This window comes from Emydura macquarii, unplaced genomic scaffold (assembly GCF_026122565.2).
Source record: "Emydura macquarii macquarii isolate MOO-44397 ecotype Brisbane River unplaced genomic scaffold, CSIRO-AGI_Emac_v2 contig_1300, whole genome shotgun sequence".
Taxonomy (NCBI): domain Eukaryota; kingdom Metazoa; phylum Chordata; order Testudines; family Chelidae; genus Emydura; species Emydura macquarii.
Window position 1 is genome coordinate 461,480 of NW_027131437.1, and position 18,934 is coordinate 480,413.

Genomic DNA, 18,934 nt, shown 5'->3' on the forward strand with positions numbered 1-18,934 from the left:
CTGGATTAATTTTCACATGTAGTCAGCCTTAAATTACTGTTGGTTGTAAAAATGCATGTGAGTTAAAGTTGTTAGTGAAATTTATAAATTTTGCAGTAAGTGCTTTGTTGAATTTTAGCTACGCAAACAATGTAGTTTTATCAGAAGTTCTTGTATCTTAAATATTATCCTAATTGTTGAAATATATACAATTGTAAGTAAATATATTTTGCTGTCAAGTGGTGCTCTAAAAGATTGCTGATGTGAAAATTGTTGCTGGCTCTTGTTGGTTCTTTATTGTGAATGAAGATTTGGTGGGAGTTGTTTTGGAGTTTTGTTTTTAAAACCTTAGCTCCTGGAGTCCTTTATTGTCAGAATCTGTTTTAATTTTTAAAAAAGGTCTACCCCTCATAGTTGTGGAGAGAAGCTTGATAATCTCTAACATTAAAGTCTTAAAAGCCAGAAGGCAAATAAAAGGACCTAAATATATATCTCTATATATCTATATATTAGTTTTATATATATTTATAAACATCTCATGGATTTTGTGGCCCTAACTGGTGATATTTTTTGACACTTCAGGTTGGCAATACTGGGAAAATTTTCTGGTAGCTGTGAAGGAATTGGATATCCATTTCACTCAGTTCTGTATAGGTACTTTTAGTTGATTCTGTCACTGTATTTATTCTCTGAGTACCTACCACATATTTAAAAACACAACTATTTCTTCCTTCCCACTCATCAGGAAAAATTGTTTGACTAACTTTATAGGGTCTTGTATGTATGAAAGAGATTATTGTGGGAAAGCCAAGTTGAAGAGACAAGCTTCTCATTTAGTTTGGAATGGGGGATAAGGTTAGTAGTTATTCTTCGTTCTGCTGGTAGCGAATTCCACAACTGATGTCTTGCCCCTAATAAAACTTTGGTTGTTCTACACTTTACTGGCAGTGGTCTCAGTCAGTTTACCTGGTGGTAGATCTGGCAATCAGGTAAAACAAGGAGGAAGACAATTCTCAGTCTAACACAGTGGTGAAAGAGCAGGTTCAGGACTATTTAGAACAGCTGGACATGCACAAGTCCATGGTGCTAGATGCAATGCCTCTGAGGGTGCTGAGGGAGTTGGCTGATATGATTTCAGAATCATTGGCCATTGTGTTTGAAAACTCGTGGTGATTGGGGGAGGTCGTGGATGATTGGAAAAAGGCAAATATAGTGCCCATCTTTAAAAAAGGGAAGGAGGAGGATCCAGGGAACAACAGACTGGTCAGCCTCACCTCAGTCACTGGAAAAATCATGGAGCAGGTCCTCAAGGAATCCATTTTGAGGCACTTGGAAGAGAGGAAGGTGATCAGGAACAGTCAGCATGGATTGACTAACGTGATTGCCTTCTACGATGAGATAACTGACTCTGTGGATGTGCGGAAAGTGGTGGACGTGATATACCTGGACTTCAGTAAAGCTTTTGATACAGTTTCACAATTTTCTTGATGACAAGTTAAAGTAGAATGGGTTGGGTGAATGGACCATAAGGTAGATAGACTGTCTAGATCATAGGGCTCAATGGTAGTGATCAATGGGTCAGTCTAGTTGGCAGCTGGTATCAAGCAGAGTCGGTCCTGTGGCCAATTTTGTTCAACATCTTCATTAGTGATCTGGATGATAAGGTGTATTGCACCCTCAGCAAGTTTGCAAATGACACTAAGATGGGGGAAGTGGTAGATACATTGGAGGGTAGGGATAAAATACAGAGTGACGTAGACAAATTGGAGGATTGGGCCAAAAGAAATCTGAAGAGGTTCTGCAATTATGCAGAAAAGGATCTGTTGGTAACAGTGGACAAGAAGCTGGATATGAGTCAACAGTGTGCCCTTATTGCCAAGAAGGCTAATGACATATTGGGCTGCATTAGTCAGAGCATTGCCAGCAGACTGAGGGAAGTGATTATTCCCTCTATTCGGCAGTGGTGAGGCCACATTTGGAGTATTGTGTCCAGTTTTGGGCCTCCCCCACTTACAGGAAGGATGTGGAGAAATTGGAAAGAGTCCAGCGAATGGCAACGAAAATGATTAGGGGGCTGGAGAGGCTGAGGGAACTGGGCTTATTTAGTCTGGAGAAGAGAAGAGTGAGGGGGGTTTGATAGCAGCCTTCAACTACTTGAAGGGGGGTTCCAAAGAGGATGGAGCTAGGCTGTTCTCAGTGGTGGCTGATGACAGAACAAGGAGCAATGGTCTCAAGTTGCAACAGGGGAGAGGTCTAGGTTGGATATTAGGAAAAGCTTTTTCCCTTGGAGGGTGGTGAAGTACTGGAATGGGTACCCCAGGGAGGTGGTGGAATTTCCATCCTTATATGTTTTTAAGGCCTGGCTTGACAGAGCCCTGGCTGGGATGATTTAGTTGATGTTGGTCCTGCTTTGAGCTGGAAGTTGGACTAGATGACCTCCTGCAGTCCCTTAGAACCCTAATCTTCTATGATTCTTTGAGTGCCTCTCTAGTGGTAGACGGCCAGCTGTATTCCACTGGAATAATGTCATGGTTGCAAAGGGAGACTTGACTTGGGGTGATGTTAACACTGATCTGTTTGCTAAGCAAAATAGCTGCTGGATTTTGTATCCGTTGGAGCTTTTTCAGGATATGTGGCTTCATGCCATAGAAGAATTGCAGTACTGAATATTTGGATTGCTGTATCTGGATCTACTTCTGATGAGATGGGCCACAGTCTTGTCCATCTAGAAATGTGCATCAGTGTAGAATATTTACTATTCTGGAGGAAGGAAGAATGTTTGTAGTACCTTCTAAACCTAGTTTTTTCTTTTCACCCCTTCTCCTCTTCCCAGCCCTCCTGTGGTGATTTGAGTAATCTGTCTGTACAATTTAAGAATTCTGGTTGATATTATGGAGCTATTATAGCAATTTTCATGTTATCGTTGAATAACTATATGTATGTGGATTCTATCGTAGGCTGACAGGACTGTCACATCTCTGCCAGACCAGGGACAAAAGTCTGTCATTAAATGTATATGGGTGGCTATTCAGGTGGAAATATATTGGGACAATGGGGTTAGCTCAAGTCTCAAAGGGCCAGTATTCTTCTGTCCTTCAGCAAGTGGCTGACATTTAGAGCAGTGGAAAATGTCTCGCATCGGAACAAAGGAACCAAGTATTGGTGGTGACACACAAAACTCGAGTGACTCAGACACAAGAAGCTTTGGGCAGGAAGGTGGGGTATGCTTTCATAGGAGTGAGGGCTCAGTTCACCTATGTGACAACCAAGGTCAGAAAACACAAGCTGAGTTAGAGGGGAAGAAAAGCTTCATGGTTCAGAAGTCAAGTCATGAGCTGCATTAGAAGAGTCTTCGGACACCCACTGAGGACCTGGACCTTTGTCCAAAATATACTCCAAGGCAGTGATACTCAGACCTCAGTGGTTCAGGAGCCAAATTAGCGATCAACATTACCCAGAAGAGCCACAGTAGTGTGAATTCATTGTTTCATTTACTATTTTTATGTAATATTTTCACAGCAAAATGACTGACCAAGTATTTTACAATTGGTTAATTACATAGTAAAAGCATCCTGATTGGTTAGTAACTTAGACTGGTTAATAATTAAATCAGTGTTTTTATATTGTGTGCTGCAAAGAGCAACAGGAGATACACTGAAGAGCCAATGTGGCTCCCGAGCCTCAGTCTGAGTATCACTGCTTCAAGGTGTTGAGGAAAGTGAAACACGGCCTGTGTGTAGGGTTTATTACTTTTGTATAGATCTCTGCATTTCTTGTGCTACTAAAGAAAGAGGAGTGGTTTTAGAAACCTGTGCAAAGTGTGGTTTCTGTGTTAAGTCTATCATGTGCTGTTGTGTTAATTTTGATGGCCCCAAAGAGTCAAACATGTTAACATGACCTTATCACTGTGCAATGTTCAACAGTTTAAATGAAATTCCAGATGCATACACACCAGCCTGCTCGATACCATGGCAAACATACCAGTAAATTAATGTTAGAGGTTAAAGGTTAGAAGTGTATTGATTGAAACACACAGAAGGAAAAGAATTAAAATACGACAAAAAGCATTGACACTGAAATTGAGTGATTATGCAAAACAAAAGATCTGATCTTTTAGAAAAACACCCAGTCTTAATTTAAAAACTGTAAGTGGGGTGGTGGATTCTCCATGACCCTTGGTAAATTGTTTACCAAATTTACGTCTTACTTGCTGTCTGTTTTTACAACCGTGACCCTTTAAGGTGTAAACTGTAAACCAGATGACTCACACCTTCGGGTGCCCTTCTGGGAGAAGATGTGCTTAAGCTATGGGGGCGGGCCTGAAGCGTTTAGGGACTAGGCGGTTGGACTGCGAGGTCTTACTTCTCAGGTGGAGGTGCTAGAGTAAATGCACCCCAAGAGTGTGCATAGAGTCCTAGCCTCTGTTCAGACTCTGCAGGCATAAAGAACATGGGATCCAGTGATCAGTTACCTCACAGCAGTCTGGTAAGTGCCTAATAGAGGGTGTTCATCTAGCTCTGTGACGCACCCCCCCCCCCATTCACTTTCACTGTAAACTCATCTTTTCCCAGTGTACATGCTAAAACAGGCATCCTGCTGTCTTTCAGTATACAGCCCTTTTTTTTTTTTTTTTTGCATTTGTAAGTTTACTGAAGGTGTAGCCTACATAGACCCAATCAGGTTTGTCCATCCACTGAAGTAAGAATGGAGAATCCCAATAACCTTACGTTTTAAATGGTTAAAAGAAATTTGAAGTTATGATGCAGGGTTTATGTATTTAATCTACACAAGGCTTGCAGTTATAGTCTCAGGTAAAAAGGGTAGGGAAGAGATTTCAGCAAACCCAATAATTCCCATCTCTGAATGCACTTCTTGGAGACATGAAAATGGTTAAGTGTGGATTTATCTAAGATAAAATATTTTGTTTTTAAAAAATTGCAGATAAGTAATTTGCCCTCTTAATCTGTTTTTTCATGCTAGGTCCTGGAGAAATATCCCAATACACCTATGAGCCATAAAGAAATTCTTCAAGTTATTCAGAAAGAAGGACTGAAAGAAATCAGGTGAGTTGTTCTACCATTCAATCCTATATTGTGCATTTTTTGTTACTAAAGATAAAATTGTAAAATTTTCAAGTGCATAAAGGACTTAGGCCCCTAAATTCTATTTTAAGAAATGATTCCCAAGTGACTTAGGCACTGTTGAAAATTTTACTCCCAAGTGATTGGTGCAGTTCATACTTCATTCGTAAGGAAGCTCTCTATCTGTTCCGCAGCCTTTGTAATTGCTTGTAAAAAGGGACATGCTGTGGTAGATAGGGTTCCAGTTTTATTGGGATAATCTTTTTATTGTAAAACTGAAAATTACTATACTAACTTTTCTTAACTTACATTCACTTTTAAAAATTTGTAATTAAACATTTTTCTGGAGTGTTTTTAGCTTAAACATTGTCACATTGTGCCAGTGCAGAACTGGAAAGAAAAATTAACTGGAAACAAACTAAAACAAACACAAAAACTGACCTTTTTTCTTCTACAGTCCAAGCTTGAGAGAAACACAGGAGACAAACAAGCAGCATCAGCTATGAAAAGTGCAACTGGATTTTTAAAACTTTCAGTAGTTCTTTAAGTGCTTGTCCATATAATTTCCACTCTTCATGCACATATGCTCAAGTTTGGAATCACTTGGCCAGCAATGTATGTTGGCTCAGCTGTTTCTCAATTCCTTTTTACTGTCTCTGGTTGTGAGTTGGAACACCTCCACCTCTTGCTCACTGTGCAATTGTTTTTTCTTGTACATAGTTTAGTTAGGTAGTTCTTAGTTGTTAGCTTTTCCTCCTTAAAAGAATCCCCTCGTGACTGGCTGTGAGACTTTGCCAGTTCTGGGTTCTGCCCTTACAGCAGAGCTGAATTCTCCTGGTTTTAAAAACCATGTCTTGTGATGTGGTAATGATACTTAACGATGGGCATATGAGATGCCTTCTGTGATGAGGGAGGTTTCCTGAGGAATGTGCCATTTGCACATCATTTTCTAAGGAAAGGCAAAAGGCTAGGGAGACTCACCTTAAACTCATTTGTGTTAGCGAGATTTATGTTAACCTCATCAGATCTATGGTAGAGAGGCTGACAAACTAGAACAAGCCTCTTCTCATAGACTCATAGATTTTTAAGGTCAGAAGGGACCATGGTGATCATCTAATCTGACCCTCCTGCACATTGCAGGCCACAGAACCTCACCCTTTCTGAAATACACCCCAACCTCCGGCTGAGTTACTGAAGTCTTCAAATCATGGTTTAAAGATGTCAAAAAACAGTTCAAGAGAGTTGGCGGTTTTTCAAGGAGATGTTAGTAAGGGCACAAGAGCAAACTATCCTACTGCATAGGAAAGATAGGAAGTATGTCAAGAGACCACCCTGACTTAACCAGGAGATCTTCAATGATCTGAAACTCAAAGAAGAGTTCTGCGCCAATCTCCTCTCCTTGTGGCTCCAGCTGGGACCCCAGCGCCTATGAACCCAGGCAGAGTGCTTTGCTGTGCTCCCTGCTACAGCCAAGGGGAGGGAAGTGCTGATCTCCAGTCGCCTTGGCTGCAGCAAGGAGCCCGCACCGGTCTTGTAGCCCCACAGAAACAAGCTCCGATGGGAACCACAGACCTAGATGGAGCTACTATTATAAGGTGGGTGCATAATTGGTTGGAAAACCATTCCCAGAGAGTATTTTATCAGTGCTTCACAGTCAAACTGGAAGGGCATATCAAGTGGAATCCTGCAGGTATCCGTTCTGGGTCTGCTTCTGTTCAATATCTTCATCAAGGATTTAGATAATGGCATAGAGAGAACACTTATAAAGTTTGCGGACGATACCAAGCTGGGAGGATTGCAAGTGTTTTGGAGGATAGGATTAAAATTGAAAATGATCTGGACAAACTGGAGAAATGGTCTGAAGTAAATAGGATGAAATTCAATAAGGACAAATACAAAGCACTCCACTTAGGAAGGAACAATCAGTTGCATGCTTACAAAATTGGAAATGACTGCCTAGGAAGGAGTACTGTGGAAAGGGATCTGGGGCTCATAGGGGAGCGCAAGCTAAATATGAGTCAACATTGTAACACTTGCAAAAAAAGCAAACATCATTCTGGGATGTATTAGCAGGATCTCTCAAGGTCCATTCAGTCCTATGAGTCTGTGATTCTCTATGGTATCCACCCTCCTGGCCCTTTACCCCTACTACCAATCTTGGGCCTATTGGGCACCTTTGGGATTATAGCCAGCTAGGAAGCCGCCTTCTGCGGCTTCATCTAGAGTGAGATCTCCTCCTCCCACAAAACACAGGGGAATGCTACTAGGACCATAGACGGCAGTTCCTAGGAACAAGGCTTCAAGGAAGAGGATCTGCATGCTGAAGAACTTATATGAGCAGGTATTTCTTCTTCTTCACTGGCTAAGACAATTGTACTTTCTTTATCAAACACCAAGTTGATGATTACAAGACCTTTTATGTGCAATTATACCATATTACAAACACCCCTGAAATACTAGTGGAAGTTCTCCGAGAGAAATCCCATAACTCCTAGACACTTTTCATGGATCTCTGCCTAAACAGTTGGCAATGCCAATGAACAAGTGACTGCTGGAACCAACTACACACCTCTGGCAGACATCAGCATCTCCAGTGCCTACATCCAAAAGAGCTGGTAGATACCAAGGCCCATTGTCAGGCTTTGAGCAATTCTGTATGCATCCTTTTTCAGGCTCTTCAGTTGTGGCTGCAGTCCATGAATGAACCCGGGAGGATTTGATAGCAGCCTTCCGCTACCTGAAAGGGGATTCCAAAGAGGATGGAGCTAGGCTGTTCTCAGTGGTGGCAGATGCAGAACAAGGAGCAATAGTCTCAAGTTGCAGTGGGGGAGGTCTAGGTTGGATATTAGGAAAAACTTTTTCACTAGGAGGGTGGTGAAGCACTGGAATGGGTTACCTGGGGAGGTGGAGGAATCTCCATCTTTATAGGTTTTTAAGGCCTGGCTGGGATGATTTAGTTGGGGTTGGCCCTTCTTTGAGCAGGAGGATGGACTAGAAGATATTCTCCTGAGGTCCCTTCAAACCCTAATCTTCTATGATTCTTTGTAACTTTCCTACCATATTCTCAATCCCACGAGTTCTTCACAGATTAGGGAAGATGAAGAAAATCTGATTCTCATAACTCCAGATTAGTCCAGATACTTTGTGAGACAGATATGGCAATTTCCTTGAAAAACCTTATTCAATTAAGCTTAAGTATCTTTGGCCACATTGCCAGAAATGTGGATATGCCATTCTCCTCTTATACTTAAGGGAATTCCCTGAAGACCTGTCAAAAATGTTTTGTGCCTGATTCAGTGGTAACCTCATCTAGGAAGAGAGTGATCCTAATTTCTAATTAGGAAAGAAAGCCTAGTGAGTCTGTATTATTGGGCTGCATGAGCAGAAAACACTTTATAGACAGGAAAAGATTCTAAATATTTATGATATAAGTGATTCTTTTGGGTGAATTCCTTGCCCTGTCCTTAGCTTTCACTTTTTTATTTGATTTGTAGTCAAAGGGAGAGGACCTTTGCCTTTCAACTTAGTCAGCCTCCCCATTGCTTTAGCTTTCAGCCATTGATGGCAGTGAGCTTCTGCCCTCCTCATTCAAATAAAAGGAGTCTGTGACATGTTCATCTAAACTGAATTTCTCTTCCACTTATAGTAGAACACTGGTTATGAGAAGTACTGAACATGTTGTGCTTTTAAGAATGCATCAGCTGCAGGAGCATGCTTCCCTCTGACTGCTGCTTACCTGTAGATTTTCAGAATAGTCTCGGGAGGGAAATGAGAGCCCAGTCATGTCAATCACTAAACAGTTGGACAGAGTGCTTTGGAATATATGTTGCGGACTTTGTGTTGGCCAGGGTGATCAACTAGATATTTTCCATCTCTATTTTATATGATTCTAATTTTTAAGAGGATTTTTCCTGTCTTTAAAAACACCATAAAATGGTTCTGATTTTTAATCAGTTTTTATTTTTTGCATTACAAATAATCCAAAATGAATATCTTCAATTTTGGAAGAGAAAGTTAGAATTCTACATCATGGACGAAAGCAGTGAGAAAGGCAGGGCAGCTAAAGTGAAATATGTTTCTGCTGACTTAACTTTTTGCCTCTAAAGGTTTCTGTATTGATGGTTCCAAATAGGTTTGAAATACACACCTTGGTAATTCAGGAGTTGACTACTGCCATAGAAAAGAGTTTCTCCTGCTTTCTTTGTTGCTGCCCACACTGTATGTTGCCAGCATCATTTTACCTTCCATCCTGCAGAAGAAGAAAGGGAGTTAGTGACTACTGTGTTGTGGAACAGCTGGCAACAAATATTCTTTCATGAAGTGGGCGCAGTGATTTCCACCTTGAAATGGCGCACACTGCATCTCTGGCAATTTCATTTTCTGCTCCCTAAGAGGCCATAACGATTGTTTCTTCCCTGTTCCTTGAGCTGAGAGTGCGTTTTCATCTCATGGCATGCGATTTTAGATAATGGACAATATTTGTAACCACAAGGAACCAACAGATGGGGAAAAACATACAGAACTAATTTTATAATGAAAAAATATCAAAACCCAGGACAGAACAGCAATGGACAGCGTTATTTTTCAACTGACTACCTGTAACCTGCTGTGCTTGCTTCCTTCAGCGAGTCTGCATTTTTAGCATCGCTGGTGAATACCTATCAGGTTTTCATTCCCTGCATTAGGGCCATTTCTTTCATAGTGCCAGTGGTCCTGACTTGACAATTCTTTCAGTGTTGCTTAAACTGTTGAATTTAAATTTGTTCTCCTGCTATAGTCTCTGTGGGTGGGTGCTTAGTCTTCTCTTAATGAAATCCTTGGCTCCAAGAAAATTGTTGATATTGCATAGCAACATGAAGCAACTAACTGGACTTACTATATTCTTTAGCAAATTGAAGTAGAAAAGTTCTGAATTTTGGGGTCTTAACACAGCTGTCATTCCTTCCTCCCCCAGTGAAATACTTCATCTGATGGCATGGTAGCATATTAATTTATAAGACCCACACTTGGGGAGAAGGACTGGATTTCAAGGCTCTGGCTGCTGGAAGAGGAGTACAGAACATGGATTTAATTCTGTGCACTAGGAAAAGGAATTATCATAGTAAGCCAGCCTTATTCTAGGACTTGATTTACTTTGATAAATATCAGAAACAGCTGCACATTTTTTTTTCAAGATTACCTAATTTCACCTTGGAACAGATGGGCACACCACCCAAAATACTACTACATAAGAAAATGCTGCTAAATTTTGCAAACAAATATTTTGCTCTTCCGATTCAATAAGGCACATAATGAACTTTCTGTGGTTTCTTTTGGGTGAAAATAGCTTGGAGTGTGCAGGAGCCCATCTTTAAAAAAAAAAAAAAAAAAAAAGACCCTGAGTCATCTGATCCAACTGCACCAAGCCCTGCTGTTAAAACCATTAATGCTATTGGCTTCAGACTTGCTTCCGTGTTTGACATAATAGTAAATCTCCAGTAGTTGATGTAAAGTAGCTCATGCCACAGGGGCTCTTACTATACCTTAAAGCAGCGGTTCTCAACCGGTGGTACGCATACCACCGGTGGTACTTCAAAGAAGGCTGGGTGGTACGCAAGTCGTACCGTGCCGCCGAATCTGCCGCCGAAGGTTCCCCCTCCTGCCGCCGCAAAACCCCGCTGCTGCCGCAAGTCCTCCCCCCCCCCCTTTTTTTGCCCCCCCGAGTGGTACTCTGGTCAGGTACAGTCAGGTCAAGTACCACTTGACCTAACTGTACCTGACCTGAGTGGTACTCGCGGGGGGGTGGGGAGGGGGGTGGGGGGGTGTTGAGAACTGCTGCCTTAAAGCACGGTTTGGTTTTTGTGAAAGCAAAATAGAAGAAAAGGGAATATTTTTTCATGTGTATAAATGAAGAAATTTGGCTGTTTGGAAATATTTAGATGCTTAAGGAGATAAAGCACAGGATCCTGGAATGCTCATACTCCTCCTTTCCTTATATTTCCAGGAAATCTGTATGACTTTTCCCTTTTAATTTACAGGGAAATTATATATGAAGGTTTAGAAGGAATCCAAGTTGGATAAAGGCATGAATTGCCAGCACCCTCTTAAAATATATTAATCAGAGGAAGGCAGGCAACCAAGAGCTAAAGAATCATATTGTTTAAGAAAATAATGTATACATTGATCTCCTGGCTAAAGCATTGGATTTGGGACTCAGGAGATCTCAGTTCAGTTCCCAGCATTGACGGAAACTTCCTGAATGGACTTGGGCAAATGGCTTACTTTCTCTGCCTGTTATCCATTTATAAAATGGGATGCTACTTACTTTCCTAGGGTGTTGTGAAAATAAATTAAGGTAAAGTAGTTGGATACTGTTGTTATAGAGGTCATATAAAAGCCTGCATACATTTATTTGTGTGTCAGTGAGGATATTTGCAGGATTGTGGGGTTCGTATTAGATAATTACTGCTGCAAGGCAAACACAAAATGGAATATTAAATGTGTAATTGACATTTACTAACAGAAGGTGCTTAATTGACAGCAGTGGGGACTGAACCACATCAGAGGTACAGCAGGAGTATAATGTTTATACTCCTAAACATATAGTGTACATATATACATACAGTATAATGTTTTCCCCACTGGTGTGCCTCAGTTGTGAGCTGGCAGGCCAAAGTTTAAGCGTGAGGTGGTATTTTGGCAGTTTTCATGCTTATTCACCCCTGGATTGAGAATAACGACAGGACCTATATTCCAGTCCGCTGATAAATATTTTTAAGATAGTTCTAAAATTGAAATCTGTGGGTTTGTTAGGAACAAAACTGGAAATGGTTTTTCATTCTTACACCAGTTTGGTAATACAGAAAAAGATGAGGCTTTACAATGCAGTCTCTTACATAATCAAGACAAGCCATGCTCAGTTTACCTCTCATTCTCTTCCTTTTCAGGCTATGTACATTCTCTGGCAAATACTGCTAGGAATGCAAAATTATAAAATACCCGGACACAAACAATTGCCACAACATAGGGAAATTTGCAGTTCTTGTCTAATAGTGCTCAGCAACAAGCATTTTCAAACTGTAGTTGCAGTACTGAGAGATCCTGTGTAAATGTTTTATTATTGGCTGCAACTGCACCTTCACCATCAGTGCCAGTAATGCTTCAGGGAGAAAGAAGGATAGAAGCATAGAGTTAAACCAGCCTTTCATTTATGCATACTCTCACTTCAGGTTTCTTGGATTATCACCCATGACCTATAAAGTATCTTGTAGGTATTCAGAGAGAAGAAACTGGAAAAAGTGGAGGCTAATTAAATAAGTGCAGGTGTAATCCACACTTGGGGCTTGTCTTCACTTACCTCCGAGATTCGGCGGCAGTCGACCGGAGTTACGCAACCTACGCAAAAAACTTGTGTAACTCCTGTCAACTTCTCTTCTGTGCTCCATCTTCACTGCACTGCGCCGACAGGAACACCGTTCCCGTCAGTGCAGCGCTACACTACTTGAGGAGGTGGTCTTAATATGTCGATTTCTGGATCGACTGAGCGGGTCTTCACTCACTGCTCAGTTGATCCAGAGAAGTTGATCTGACGGCGGCGAATTTGCTGCTGTCAGTGAAGACATAGCCTTGGTTTCTTAGGGTATGTCTACACTGACGGAGGCAAAGTCGCTGCTGTCAGATCGATCTTTCTGTATCAATTGAGTGGTCAGTGAAGACCCGCTCAGTTGATCAGGAAGTCGACCTAGTAAAACCACCTCCTCAAGTGGCGCAGTGGAGTGAAGACACTGTGCAGAACGGAAGTACAGCAGTTGATGGGAGTTATGCAAGGTACTCTGCGTAGCTTGCATAACTCCCGTCGACTGCTGCCGAATTTCAGGTAAGTGTAAACCAGGCCTTAGTCACTGTCAGTAGAATCTTTCTTGGTCTTTATGATAGATGATCTCTGAGGTGGATAAATCTCCTTGAACTGACCCGGTTGAAACTGGAGTCACTTTCCAATTTACATTGCAATTAACAATTGTAATGTACAAATGTAACATATATATATATATAATATATATTGTATATAATATATTATATATAATGTAATATATAATGTTCCTATTGAGCTCAATGAAAGATGTTCATTTTGACTTCTTTACATATAGGCATGTCTAAAACATGTGACTTTTGGTATAAAATGTCCGTTATTAGAATGAGAGCCTCTTGAATTCAAATGCTTGTAGCATCTTCAAACTGTACAGGTGACATCCAAAAGGTAAATGAAAATATTTATGAAGTTGAGACTTTTGGCTTCATTTCCAAAGCTGCCTCATGGTTAAGCCCATGGGGATGTAGGGTGTGGTTGTCCAAAAGAAATGTAGCCACTATCCCCCTGTTCCTTGTTTTAGGATTAAATGTTTCAGAATTTTTTTGTACCAGCCAAAGGCTTTGAGATTCAGACTCTAGTTTGGAACCCGAGTCTTTTAGATCAAGACCATGTTCCGCTTAATTGAAGATTCCTTCTTTGTCTGGCCCATAATATATGACAAGGCAAAATTCTTTTTTCTGTTCCTCAGCTGAAGCATATGCTTCTATTATGTGCTCCCATGACATTTTTTCTCCTCTTGTTCCTCATTTGAGTCCAGTTCTTTTCTTTTAACTGTTCGTTGTCTGGTTCATTCATATGAGTCAAGTTTTACTTATTGACCCTAATTGCAAGAAATAAGGATAGAAAATATGTTCTCCTCTGTTTTTGAAGATCCTTCTGCACACCTTTGGAGAAATGTGACTCTTAACATATTCGTTTTGTTTGTTGTGCTCTCGCCCATACTTTTACAAATGTTGACTGATAGGGCTTGCTGCAATCTAATGCTTTATGAAAATTGAAGAAACTGGTCACTAGCCCCGTTAGTGGTATAGAACAGTGACTTGTATCTGCTTTTACAGACCTTAAAACAAGGCATTCTCATCCCAGCACTGGTGCCTGCCACTTAAAGGGGCTTCAAACGTGACTTATTTGTACCCTGAGTACATTCATCTGCTCATAGAGAAGTCAGAGGTGGTGTAGAAGCATGTGTGGTGGGTACCTATCCCCTCCTTGTAAGCTTTCCTTTGGGCAGTCTCTCTAACATTACGTTTTGTTTATCTCCTTTGTAGAGTTTGAATCTTATTCTAATGAGCATGTGTCCTATTTACTGAGCCACTGGTTGTCTGATTCCCTGCCTTTAAGGTTCTCTTTCTAGTGGAAATTGGCTCTAATAGCTGTGTGGGGAGTTGTTCTTTCTTGCTTCCTATTGCTTTTTGCCAAGGATGTTCTTGGTTCTGTTAAGAGTTTTGTTTTTTAACTGGAAATAGTATCCAAGTTTTACTTGCTACAAGAGATCCCTTTCTATGCTTTGTTCATCTCCTATATCACAAAATGAAAAGCTCCGACACACCTCTAGGTTTTTGGAGGGCACTTAAATTCTGTCTGGACTGTTCACAGCTGTTCCATAAACTGGAATTTTTTTGTTCCTTTGTTAGTAAAAGGGCAAATGCATCAAAACACTGCTAGCAAAGTGAGATCTAGTATCACCTATTACGTTCTGTTTCTTGAGCATTTTTTAGTACTTACACCAGTTAGGATAAGAATAGTCTGGCTCATATAATAAGGTAAGGACTTAATGGGACAAGAGACACATAACCAATTTTCACTACGCTCCCTGGCAGCTGTGCCTGGCTTTTCTCTCCCCATTGCAATAGCCCAGGCTTGTTGATATTCAGGGCATATCACAAAGCCTATTTCTTCACTTAAGCCTTTGGTTAAGAAGAAGCTTCATGAGGGCTTACGTTAATGGAAAGAAAAGTTTAGTTGGGGGCTGCTTGTGAGTTAGCTGCTGGTTTTATTTTGATTTTTTAGTAAATGTGTAGTAAAAGCTGCTGATGGGTGAGTATATATGCATATGTAGATATAAAACTTAAGAAATTTGTATGAGCTCCACCTAAAAGTACAGAGGGGTGAAAAATCACTGCTTGTTGAATGGACAAAGACAAGTATATAAAGATTGTGGTGGTGTACCTAATGTAATGAACATTAATATTCGTAGGAGAAAGGTAGACTGGGTCTTTTCCATATCAAAGTTTTCTTAGGGCAGAGAAGACTTCCCTACTCAGAGAGACTTGCAATCAGTGCAGAATGAACTAAATACATAGAATTATTTGGCACATTAACTTCTGAAACTTTTCCCAGCACTGTTGTCTTAGCTGAGATCTTTGTAAGGTTCAGGCAGACCTGAAGAAGAGCTCTGTGTAAGCTTGAAAGCTTGCCTTCACTCACCAATAGAAGATATTACCTCATCCACTTTGTCTCTCTAATATCCTGGGACCAGCAGGGCTACAATAACACTGTATCCCACTCTACAGCTCAGTTGCCAGCAAAAAGTTGCCATGTATCCAGCAGTTGCTAATAAGCAGAAGGCAGGTTTGTGGGGCTGCATCCAGGGAAGGAAGTGCTGTGAGGTGCCTTCCTTGCGTGCAGACCAGCAAACCTGCCTGTGGGCAGGGTAGCACAGCTGCAGGAAGGGGGAGCTGCATTTGCAATCCAGATACTGGGGCGTTCTATGGGGAGCGAGAGAAATGGGGGCCTGTGATGCTGCACCATGCCTCTCCCTGTGCTCTCTGGGAGTCAGGGTTCAACATGTGCCAGCACTTCCTTCCCTGGGTGCAGCCCCCTGACAGGGCAGAGCCTGGAGAGCGCAGGGAAGGTACTGTGTCCTTTTGTGCAGGCAGGTTTGCAGGGCAGCAGCCAGGGAAGGCACGTCCCCAGCACTTCCTTCCCTGGCTGCAGCCTCCCAAACCTGCCTGCAGCTGTGGCCTTTCTTCCAAAACACCTTGTTAAAGCAGCACTATTGAACTCTGTTCCAAAAATGTGTATTGGTGCAGCTATGCGCTCCCTCTGAAGGTCTTCTGTGGATGGGGATGAGAGATTATATTAATTATTAGATCATTGCTTTGCTTACGTTTTTAAAGGGGTGTCTCTCTCCTTTTTTTGGGTTGCAATCCAACTCCAGAAGGTAAGACCCACTGCTAATGTTCTAAAGCTACTATTATGTGTAAGCTTAATTGAACTTAACTCACAGCCGCAGAATTAAGTCTTAATTAAGAAACCAACCAGCTTGCTTCATGCACCGGTCTATAAACAGTGTAGTAGCTGTATAATAAGTGTTAAAGCTTTCAGTAGTTGAATCTTCCTTTTTGGTGCATGCTGTTTGCATTAGCACTAGAGTGCAATGCAAATTTGAAACTAATCTGCTTGTGAAGTTTGTAGAAGATGTCAATTAGGTTAACAGCATGTGAATGCCTAGTGTCTTACAAATTAACATGAGAACTGTTCGTGAACCTGAAATGTGAGAGCAAAAGCTTGATTTGCATGATAGTGTATGTTTGTGCACCTCTTTATTTTTGTTGTTTTGGAGGAGAATTGTCTTGTTCTGAGTGAAATAAGTTTAACGCATGCTTTATAACTGAGGGTTTTTTACTATGCACAGATACAGCTATTTTGAATTGTAAATGTACATTCTAGAGTTTGGAAATTAGTACAAACAGTATCAATTCTTAATTCAATCCCTCCATGCTAAAATATTCCAGTAAACAGACAAATTAAACTGCATTTTTAATCAGAGTTCACCTCAAATTTTCTGTGTGCTCCATTTTTTAATGCAAAAAAAATCTTATGGAGGGAAATCGAAAACTCTGTTCATATCTATGTAGCTCAGATGCAAAAACACTGAGTAAGGGAGGGGAACTAATTAAAAATCTAAACAAAGCTAACAGTGTTCAAAAGCATAAGATGAAAAAAATTCCAACTTGAATGTGTATATATTTATTACACATAGCACTACATTACTTGGACATATTTTATTTTAAGGTTCCATTAATAAATAAAGGGTTAATGTTTAATAGATGTCATAAATAGTTAATTTAGTCCAACAGGTGGTTAGGTTGCTTATAGCTATTTACAACACTTTCTGCAGATTTGTAATTCTTACTACTCACATCTGCAAGATGTTTATAAAATCTATTATTATTAACCTGTTATAAACCATTCCTAAATATAAAGTGTGCTCTATTACTCTAGTAAATAAACCTCCCTTCGGTTGAAATTTTCCGTGGAGCTATGTTGGTGTTCCAAACATATACACACATTTAGAAACAAAACCCCTTTTTGTGCATGTTTCAACCAGAAATCTTGTTCACATATAACTCTGAACGAATTTTGCTGAAAATTGAGATCAAAGAAACAAGCCCAGTTTGAAAGAAGTCTGTAATAGGTTTGAAATTGAATGTGGGAAGAGTGGTCCCCTATAGAGACACAGGCATGTGTGCATAATAGGAATTTGTTAGGCTTCTCTGTTTGATTTAAACTTTTTAGAATGTTAGTATACCTTAATCTAAACTAACAAAGATTTAAATTTGGCTACTCTTACAAAATATCAGGATATGCATAACTTACCTGAATAGTCAAGTATTTTAGAGGAATGAGTGGAATAAGAGGGCTGGTGGCCCAGAACAATTGGGTACTCTTTTTCTCATTTCTGTTAGACTGACTGACTTTAACAATACTTTGCAGTTTGCCCTTGTGTAGCATATTATAAATGCTGTTTAATTAACACTCACAGTAACTCCCCTCAAAAGTGAATATTGTTAGAAATAATCAAACAGGTTGTCCGGGGGTGGGTTGGGGAGGCAGAACCCTTTATTGCCTGCTCGTTCCACCTGGACGCTGTGAGTGAGCAACGAGGGGGTTACTTTACAATTCTTTTATCCATAACAGTATGTAAATGTACACATTTTCTGCAACTCCCCATAGACCCTTATTTGGTTACACTGACACCTATAAAATGAATATTAACAACTACATAATGAATATAATTATACCCACCTCCGTTTGTTGTTTACAGGATTACCATACAGAGGTCAGGCACATTACCTTGAAACTTATTAACATTCTTTAAAATACACTGTATGCAAGAGAGGGAAGGAAGATAATGCTGCATTCCCAGCAAATACCTTTAACAGAAGGGAGAATAGTTATTTGTTAGTCTCATTCCTTGCGCAAATGGCTAGGAAGGGAGGGAAAGAGAGATAACAGACTCTAGCTAAAATTCACACCAGGTAACAAAAACAAGGTTTTGCCCGTGCCATGACTCCATTCCCTTTAGTTTAGGCCTGATTACTTGTCCAGCTTTTAACTCTTTACTCTCCTACAAATATAATAATTTTAATTTTACAGATGGAGTAGCTATCTTATTATATTGCATGTCGAGTCTCTCTTTGAAAGAAGAATTATGATTCTTAACATTTTCATTCATGAATTGGAAGAGGGGATAAGGAACATATTAAATTTTCAGAAGATATTAAGTGAGAGAGATGTGTGACTATTTGAAGGCTACCAAATAAACTTCCAACCTGATGGAAATAAATCAAGTATACAGTATAATAGTTGAGGTATGAGACTGTTGGGGAAATATGGTGATAAGTATTAATGGAAATTAGAGAATGAGTCAATGGAAGCTAATACAGTCAGTACACAACTTTTCAGTGGGAATGGTAAACTTTGAAAACAGTAATCCTGAAGAGGCCTGCAAGCAGAAGTTTGTTTAATATAGTGCCTAATATATACAGAGCTTCATAAACACATATAAGATGCATGTCCAAAGAATTGATAAATATGGTATGTTGGGGAATAGTTAATGCACGACAATGAGTGTAGACATACAGAAATAAAAACTAATGAATAGCACACTTGCTCTGACCAAGGCTCCTGTGTTCATAGAATCATAGAAGAGTAGAGTTGGAAGGGACCTCAGGAGGTCATCAAGTCCAACCCTCTGCTCAAAGCAGGACTAACTTCAGCTAAATCATCTCAGCCAGGG

At 40.4% G+C, this 18,934-nt stretch overlaps 1 protein-coding gene across 2 annotated transcripts in view; it reads left to right on the plus strand.

The window, feature by feature from the left end:
* The window catches only part of ASXL2 (ASXL transcriptional regulator 2), a 222,482-nt gene that overhangs the window by 64,612 nt on the left and 138,936 nt on the right, over positions 1-18,934 (plus strand). Inside the window, exon 2 of one of the 2 annotated variants that reach the window (XM_067550474.1) lies at positions 4,960-5,042. In XM_067550474.1, coding sequence (XP_067406575.1) covers positions 4,960-5,042 — 83 coding nt within the window. Of the gene's footprint in view, positions 1-4,959; positions 5,043-15,958; positions 16,073-18,934 lie in introns of those variants that run through there. The other variant, XM_067550475.1, reaches the window with a different exon arrangement.